The 9,497-nt window shown below is 39.6% G+C and overlaps 1 protein-coding gene across 3 annotated transcripts in view; it reads right to left on the bottom strand.

The window, feature by feature from the left end:
- The window catches only part of LOC128859998 (neurobeachin-like protein 1), a 177,997-nt gene that overhangs the window by 157,296 nt on the left and 11,204 nt on the right, over positions 1 to 9,497 (bottom strand). For all 3 annotated transcript variants that reach the window (XM_054097198.1, XM_054097200.1, XM_054097201.1), the window contains 8 exons: positions 7,555 to 8,098; positions 6,764 to 7,491; positions 6,084 to 6,684; positions 3,132 to 3,268; positions 2,985 to 3,071; positions 2,624 to 2,917; positions 1,343 to 1,679; positions 30 to 217 (listed from right to left, as the gene is read on the bottom strand). In XM_054097198.1, the coding sequence (XP_053953173.1) occupies positions 30 to 217; positions 1,343 to 1,679; positions 2,624 to 2,917; positions 2,985 to 3,071; positions 3,132 to 3,268; positions 6,084 to 6,684; positions 6,764 to 7,491; positions 7,555 to 8,098 (2,916 nt within the window). The remainder of the gene's footprint in view (positions 1 to 29; positions 218 to 1,342; positions 1,680 to 2,623; positions 2,918 to 2,984; positions 3,072 to 3,131; positions 3,269 to 6,083; positions 6,685 to 6,763; positions 7,492 to 7,554; positions 8,099 to 9,497) is intronic.

Genomic DNA, 9,497 nt, shown 5'->3' with positions numbered 1-9,497 from the left:
AGTTGTTTTGTATTAGAGCTTCTACTTACGATGCGTTCGATAAAATTCCGCCACTTTTTGCTTGTGCTGTACATTTGAAAATCGTTGAAAAAAACTGGGCCCGAAGAGGTAGGCGGTAAATCAGGTAAATTTGTGTCCAAATTAAAAGCGTTTCGGCATTTTTCGAGTAACGCTTTCATAACTGGCATCAGAAATGAATACTCCTCCGGATTGCCAACTGGAATATATATAACGAGAAAGTAATGTAATTTAGATACAAAATACATCTAATTCCCTCTTTACACAAACACGAGTTAAAAAGAAAAAATTTTTTTTTTTCACGAATTGTTTTATTTTAACTCAATTTTCAATATTTTATGAGTTTTTCTTGAATCTCATAGAGCAAATATAGGGTTTTCATATAACAGGTGTTATTGGTGAATGGATTGCGCTATCGAGATTTGATTAACGATTTTTAGGGCCGGAATTGGATGGTATTGATCTGGACAACGTTTATTTTCAACAAGACGGCGCTCCGTGCCACACAAGCAACAAAACCATTGATCTTTTACGGGAAAAGTTTCCGGGTCGTGTCATCTCTCGAAGAGGTGATCACAATTGGCCACCGACATCTTGTGATTTTACACCTTGTGACTTTTTTCTTTGGAGCCACGTGAACGAGAAGGTCTACGCCAACAGCCCAGGGTCGATTCAATTCGGTTATGGCAAATTTCATGAAAAGGATATTGTCCTGTAAGCGTGGTCGTGGTGGTCATTTGTCTTATATTATTTTCCACTTTTAACGGCATACCTTCCGCTTTATAATGAAATAAACATCCGATCATTTATATTAAAACATAGCATTTTTCTTTGAATATCAAAATAACACCTCTGTATGGAAAACCCTATAGAATGAGATTTTTCGACACATGTACGAAATGTTTAAATTAGTCTCAAGAAAAGTCTCTGAGACTCGGTAGATTTTCCTTTCGCGGTTTTTTAAATATTTTTCTATAATATATTTAATGAATTAAAATGTATAAGCACGAAATGAATTCTTAAGTGAACTCTAAAAACATAATAGTTTCTTAATATTGTTTTCACCTAATTCTCTTTTTACATGATTTTTTACACGAAATTTTTGAGAGCATATCTATCGTGTAAAAAGAGAATTAGTAGTAAAGTGAAAATGATTATGGTGAACCGAATGACTTATGATCGAATTAAACTCTTTCCGGAATATTAATTCAAGATTACGTACTCGAAAAGAAGTGTGTTTAGTATTGGTAAAAAAAGGAGACACAAATGTTATGATTCGGCAATAGATTATTGAAATAATTTGCAAATAATTCAAAGCTCAAACCTTCAATTGCATTATCCAATGCACGATTAATGCTGAACAACAAATACGCCAGTTCACTGGGATCTTCTGTGCTGCGGCTCTGTAAAATTGCATGCAACTTTGCCGTAGCCATTGCAACCACACCTGGATTAGGATGATATGAGCATTTCAGAAGCAAGCCCAAACATAGACGTATCATGTCTGACCAATCGTCCGAAGAGCCTTGTTGAAATATCATTAAAGCATCCAACAGAGCTAAAACGCCATCTAACAACTTTGTCGAACATTTCTTTGATTCATCCTCATTCGAACCGAGCACCACAAGATCGTAGACCATGCGTAGAATTTGTGAGGCGTTCTAAACACGAAAAAACAGAAGTATTAGTATAAACTGGTATGTGTTCACATGTATATTAGGATGGCCAAACAAAATTTCTTTTGTTGATGTATTATGATTAAATACAAGCGACATATTTTCTTATCTTTTTCAGTTAATGTTTATCCGCGCTGCCAACGATGTGAAAATTGCCATTGAGTTTGTTTACAGATCGATATTATTTCATCACCTCTTTTAATTTCGCTTAACGATTGTCCAAAAAATGCCCCACTATGCTTTGTTTTGCTGCCAAAAGGTCGGATATAAAAAATAATTGAGACATGCTCAGTGCACGTGCAATCTAAGTTGGCCTTGATGTAAACAAAACCGAGGGAAATCAACCACAAGAAGGGTTTTTATTATCTCGGTTGCAAATAAGTAAAGCTTCGGATCTTCAGTTCCAATATAAGGTCCATGCTGATATATGGTAGCGAGTCTTGGGCGCTAACATTTTAGCTGATACAGACAAAAGCTTCATTCCTATCATTCCTAATACGGACCTATTGGAATCGAGCAATGAACTCCCCATCGACCTAACCATCAAACGCAGGTAATTTGGTTGGAGAGGCCATACACTGCGCAAAGATACGCGCGAAGTCTGCAGCGCTGTCCTTTCTCGGAATCTGCAAGGCACAAGAAGCTGCGGTGGACAAAAGACCTCCTAGCGACGTATGACAGATGCCGACCTAAGGAACTCCAATACCAACTGGAATAATCTTAAAAAATTTGCTTATAGCCGTAACTACTTCACTAGCTTCGCCTTCGCACTACGTTCTACCCGAAGTTAAAGGATATTTTATATGATTTGTTTAAAAAAAATAATTTATATAATTTTTTATAGCGACTAAATTAAAAAAAAAAATTTATTAAAAAACAGTGACATTTTTTTCGGGCCATCCTAATGTATATAATTTAATATTGCGCACCTCTTGATTTATCAATGTTTGATTGCCATTTTCTGACAAATCAAATAGTGATGCCTGTACAGCCATTTCCAGAATGCGTAGCCGCAGCGAGAGATGTGATGTGACTAGATCGTTGTTGAGTGCCAGCAAATTTATACAGCCCAACACTTGGCCGCGTTCCTTCCAACATTGTGGATGGTCATTGCTAACGCCGCGCCAGAAAACAGTGAATAATATATTTGAAACCAGGTACACGAGCTGTTCTTCACCATCCACATCGGCATCAGGTGGAAATTCAAAATCAGTCGTTTTGTTCTTAGAAAAGATATTTTTTACTTAACTATTAGATTCAACAGCGTCAGCAAGAACAAATTATACTTACTTCTGCGTCAATTTTCTTTACGTTGCGTTTTGGCGATTGTGTTGAACTATCTGAACTTATAGATTCTGTGCGCCGACGTGAAAGACTCTAAATAAGAAAATCACATATAAAGAAAATTATTCAGTGAAGTATTTTATTATTTATTACCATTGTTTCGGCGTCAGCCGAACCGCCTAAAGTCAATGACTCGAAAGTATCTTGAATATCGTGAGTTGTTTGGCGTAGTACTGAAAAAACAGATGAAACGTTTTCCACAACAGCACCAGAAACCGATTCGGCCAACTCTGTAAAATAAATTGGTATACAAAAAGATAGGCATATTAAATTTTTAGACGCTTTGCTTCAAGTTCATTTATACAATAATTACATATATTAATATATTATAAATTATTATTTAACTCCTAAGTGATTTAGTTCGTGGACTCTACGCTCGCATGCGTTAATAAAACAAAAAAAAAAGTTTTGTACAAGTGTTACTGGAAAAGTACTCCAAAGCGAAGGCTTTGCCAAGGAAATAAATCATCATCATCATCATCTTCTGAATTAATTTTGTTTTTGAACAACTTTTTACTAAATAAAAAACTTGATTTTGGGTTATGGAAATCTTTATTTTGACCTTTCCGCACTTCATTGCTTGTCTGTTTGTATTCAGCAGCTGTCCAATTGCCAAATATGATTGAGACGCGATGCAATTTGTAAATAAATTTTGCCCCACCCTGTGTACACAAGGTGTGTCGAGGTAAGGCATCGAACGCGAATATGGAATTATCACCTTCACCTCCCATGTTATTCGAAACAGGAGTCTTCTTCTCAGAACGCGTCCATCGCTTCAAAGAACTCAAATATGGTTATTTTTTACGCAGATTTAACCTCAGCAGCGATATAGAAGATCTACAGCTCAAGGGGTGGGGTGATATGCGGTTCACTAGACAGGGCTAGTGAAGGTACCCCGCACGACACTAACCACCTCTTCACATGCCCCCTTAAACCGACTCATCTAACTCCCCTCTCCCTCTGGACCCAACCTGTCGAAACAGCATGTTTCCTGGGCCTACCCCTAGATGAGCTAAACGAAGATGACCGATGATATGCCTACACTGACAGGGCTACCTATGCTGTTAAAACAACAACAACATCTACAGCTCAAGATGATTCAGCAAATGAGGCGAGTGGTATGCCACTGTGCATTGTCGTGCTCTATCGTTGCATTGGTACTTCTATGGTATTGTAATATGGTGACATGCCCTTCAGAAGGATGTGAACATCACAAAAATTGGCACACCATCGAAAGCATTATATGCAACATTAACCTGTTAAGCCATTTGTTTTTCTTGGGCAGCTCGATTTACTGTGCTGAATTACTTTCAAGCGAAGACCAGGATGCAAAACCGGTTTTTAGCCAAATATTGGATTCACCGTGCGCGTTGGTTGGCTGAACGATTATGATAACGATTATCAGGAAATTTAGTGTTCATGCTTACTTTATAATGTCAAAATAACAGGGAAATTTTCGTTTTTTGCTTAACTTGAAATTTTATAGCAAATGCAATTTCCTCTTTCGGCATGGCGCACATATACGACATTAACTAAAAAATGAACTTTTGAAATTGACGCATATATACGACATAATCACTTAACAGGTTAAACTTCCTGGAGCTTCGCGGACCGGTGGACTATTCACTCCCGCCTACACTTGCATTACAACGTTCACGACCCTCCTACCTTCGGGAGAAGAGTGGCAACGGGATTTTGGTAGAGCGGCACTGGAAGAATGTGATGCGATATCTGGAAATGATATCTACATTTTCACTGATAACCAGACGACGATAACATCCCTCACAAAACAGTCGATAACCTTCAAGGTGGCCATGAAATGCCGCACATCTTTTAACGAGATGGCTGAGTCATTTCACCTAAAGGTAACATGGGTTCCGCGCTACCTATTGGTAGATCAGGCGAGCTGCTGCAATTGCCCACTACCCTGGTAGGGGCGTCGTCGTTCACAGTGCTGAATGTCGAATCGTCTATTTGCTCTGCCAATTGCTGTCCCCTATGATCGTGATGCGCATTGAAGTCGCCTACAACCAATCGGTTTTCACCTCTGATGAGCGCACCTATATCAAGTTGATATCCTGCCGGGCAGCAGGTGGCAGGGGGTATGTAAACATTATATATATTTCGAGCTCGGAATCGCCTGGCCGGACAGCTATGCCTTGACATTCTAAGGTGCTGTCCCTGCAGTCGATGCCTTCATCAATGAGGCGATACTGCACTGTGTGGTGGACTATAAACGCTAGGCATGTGTGGGTTAATGAAGTCAACTCTCTCATCGACCTTGCTCGCAAGTCCGTTGCAGTTGAATTGAAGAAGCTTGAAGCTTCTTGGTATGGTCGTAGTAACTCGGGGGGTGAGGGACGCCTGGGGTTACCTACGTTGGGCCTGCTGTGCAATCCGCTGTAGTTGTTGCGGCCTGATTATGGTAGGCGGCCGCGCCATCGGTGGCTGTTGCGGGTGCAGGGGGGGCAACGTAGCCAGTTGTCCACTCACGGGTGGGTCGCAGGCCGGAACATCTCCGAAAATGGCACCAGCTATTGCAAGAATTGCAGTTGACTGATACCAAATTCCGAGGCATTCCACGTCTGACACACGGAACAGACTGTGCGAGGGACCAAGAGCTGCTGGTTTGTCCCCGCACTGGGGTTGGAGCAGGAGGGAAGGGGATGGGTTAAGTCAGGGGAGAGGTGTTGCTCCGATAGGCTCCTTACCGTAGAGGTACTAGTTGTGGTGGCGGTTGGTAGTGCCGCCCTATCAGGGGGAGTAGTAGCCGTGGAGGCATCAGACGCCTGCTGGCGGCAGCAACACGTGGCCACATACCGTGTGCAGACGCAGCAAATAGAATCATCCAATTCAGGTGTCCATTGAAAGGGAAAATAATTAAAGCTAGCATATGTAGGAGGTGCACTGCTCACAATTATATGGTACTTGTGAATTAGTAGTCTGATGCGACACTTAACATGTTCCGGCAACTTATTCTCTTTATCATAATTCACTTTGCGATAGTGATAGTTGATGAATTTTCTGGGTGCACAATTTTCTTACCTTTAATTTCACTTTCAATCACATTAGCTGCCTCAGTGACACTCGCTTGTATTTCGTTCAATATTAAACCACCATCGGGTTGCTCATCGTCTGGGTGTTTTCCTAATTGATCTAATTCCACTTGCTGTTCACAGAAACTAATCAAATCCGATTGATTCGCAAAATCGTCATTATCTTCCAACAACACATCCAAACTAATGCCAAAACTCTTGCGTTTCTCCTCATCAGGTTTTATATTCGTAATCGGTTTGTATATTAGTAGACGTGCGATGGACTCCTGCCAGCCCGATTGTTTGGCTATGGCCTGCGGCGAGTTCTGTTTGACAAATGTGGTTTGCAGTAGACGTTTCGCAATTTCCAACTTAACAGGCAACTCACAGGTGCTGACATGATGCACAAGGAAGACAATGCCCGCGTAATCAGCTTCACCGCACAACATTTCGTCAACCAAATGAAAGAGTATGGTGGAGCTGAGCGTCATAGGTATGGTGTAGGAAAATAAGCCAGGAAAGAGTGACTTGTCGGTAGCACTATCATGTAGTCGCAATATTTGTTTGTATTTCTGATTAACGAACAAAGTCCTGAGCAAGCTGTTAATGAACTAAGAGAAAAAAGTGAAATTTAAATATAAATAAATTTAGATAAATGATCCTTCATTTTTTAACAGTTTTTTAACTAACCCTTATAGCAGCCTCTTGCACCTCTGTGCTATAACTTTTATCCACAAAATAATTATACAGCAAATTTGCCGTTTGCGGTTCATAGAGTAATAAAATCATTTGATCTTTGCAGTTTTTGCCATTTACGTGGAATGTCAACATCTCCAAAAATTCAATTAAAACGTTTTCCCGTCGCACCGATGCCAGAAATGAAATCATTGTAGAAACTTCTTTAATATTCACATCTTTTTGCAGATAAAAGCAAACAATCGCATACATGGCAGAGCGTATGGTCTTCGCATCATCTGGTGTAATGCTATCCGGCGTGCTATAATGATCGCGCACAACATCCAAAAAGAATTGTATACCGAATTTCTTCCGAAAGAACTTGCGATCATTCTTAATCATAGCACTAAGATATTGCACATGTCCCAAGGTTATTTCGAAGTTCATGCGCACCCAAATGTGAAAGTTAAAAGCGATGTCGGTGTATAGCACGTCCAAAAGTGTTGAATTTCCGTGCGCATTGCCGCTCTCCGACTTCTGATTTTGCAGTGATTCAATGAAAAGATGCGTTGCCATCAGTGCATTCACATCAAATAAGCTGGGCGAACACTTGCGCAGCATAGCGCCAATCATTGGCAGACATTCACTATTCAGCATATTCTCCTGGTTGTTTTCATGGCAATGGGTGAGGTATCGTAGGAAACAGATAAAGCTGGCGATAGGAAATTGTATCATTTTCCATTCTGAAAACGTTTAAAAAGCAGTTAAAAAGTAAACTATTATAATTATGTATAACCACAACGTACCAGTATAGGAATTTGATGATAACATTTCCCAGTCGGAGAATTCCTCTGCGGTCGGTGTACGCAACTGTTCACCGCTACTCAAAGAATCATTGCCGTCTGCGCTGGACAATGAAAAATCGTCCTGTTGCTTTGTGAGACGATGCAATATCGGTAATATAGCTTGTACGCCACCTATACTATTTATTGTATCCTGTATTTTTACTATGGAACAATGATGTGCATGAACTAGCGATGGGAATCGACCGCTCGGTATGAGATCTAGACAACTCTGGCTCCAGTAACCACCAGGTGCATAACAGAATACAAAACGCGATGTAAGCTCGAGCAAATCATTGTCTTGCGAGAATATCGAAGGGAAATGTATGCCCGCATCGAATATGGTTTTAATATTTGTGGTGGGCTCTGCCAAGAGGACAGCACCCACTTCACCACGCAGACAAATTTGCTCGCCAAACACAGTGTCTTGCATGCCGATGGGAAAGTTTTTAACATTCGGATCGAACGAACTCTGTGTTCGGAGTGGTAGTGTGAAATAATTTGAAACCTGTGCGAGAAGTAGAAGGAATGAGAAGGGATTGATTTGTATTAGATATTTACATGAACCAGTGAAGTGATGTAAGTCGACGTTTTCTTCTATCGAGGTATTAAAATTTTAACGGTTTAGTTGGTTAAAACAATTATTTAATTGTACTAGGTTTGGCAATTGTTTAAGGAATTTAGGAATATGCATGTAATTTTACTACATAAATGACTACTATTTGAGTATAATAAAATTAATATTATTTCTGGATGTTGAAAATGGATTTGTACCATTTATTTTTGAAATATATACAATAATATTAACATTTCTCGTGATGACGGGCCACTTTCTGTGGGCAAAGCACATGAAAAGGTTTGGCATCTCAGACAGTGTACTCTGCCCAGCTTGTGAAGAAGAGGATGAGACGGCGAACCACTCCCTGTGTGTCTGCCCCGCCTTCGCGCGAATCCTTGGCACCACAAGATCTACTCAGATTTCTTCGGAGATCGGGCAGATTTAAAGAAAATTAAGAGGGAATCCAAGTGTAGTACAATGGACTCAATAAATGTCTGAGTGCTGCACTTGCTAAAAAAAAAAAAAAAAAAAAAAAAAAAAAAAAAAAAACTTTTCTCATTTCGATTTGGCTGCTGTTTTACATGAAAAAGGCTCCTGTTTGTTTTGACGTAAGAGATAACTAATCAGGTTTTCAACAGAGGCATAACATAAAAGAAAAGGGAAAAAGAAATCCATTATTTGCTCGGAAGATAGCTGTAGTGATCGATATCTCGTAAAGTATCGATAGGGCAATTTAAAATTTATGCTCTCACACTAAAAACAAAATAGTTTTTGTTTTGTTTTGTTTTTTTTTTGTTTTTTGTTCCATTCAGTTGTGAATTACAGGGTGTTAACAGTGGAAGTCAACAAAGATAAAATTCAGACATTTTACAGTTTTTATTTGATAAAGCCGAAAATGCAAGCCCAACCGATGAAATTGTGAATGATGTTTATGGTGCTGTTACTGTAACAGCTAATTACGTGCAATTTTGGTGTCGTCGATTCCGTTCAGCCATTTTTGATTTTAAAGAAAATGTTGATAAAAACAGAGAAATAGCCGAAGGTTGCTGTTAGTAGTCGTAGCATCGCCCAGAAGCTAAAGATCGGCCATAAAGCAGCTTTAAGGCCGGCGGGCCAATTAAAAGGTCAAAAAAATAGATTTTTTTTTCCTGAAATCAATAGCTTAGATATTCAAGAACATGAGACACAAATTTTCAGAGTTAAATTCCAAGTATTTGCAGAGCTACAGAGCCGAGCGTAGTGCGGCGTCGAGCAACCGTGCGCTTATTGTTGTAGTTTGAAGCGCGTTTTCTCGGCTTTTCATTTTCACGATTTTACCTAATTTATGTACACGATTGCAAAAAAACTA

Source organism: Anastrepha ludens, chromosome 4 (assembly GCF_028408465.1).
Source record: "Anastrepha ludens isolate Willacy chromosome 4, idAnaLude1.1, whole genome shotgun sequence".
Lineage (NCBI taxonomy): Eukaryota > Metazoa > Arthropoda > Insecta > Diptera > Tephritidae > Anastrepha > Anastrepha ludens.
Note: the sequence above shows the minus strand (reverse complement) of the source record. Positions and strands in the feature narration are given on the sequence as shown.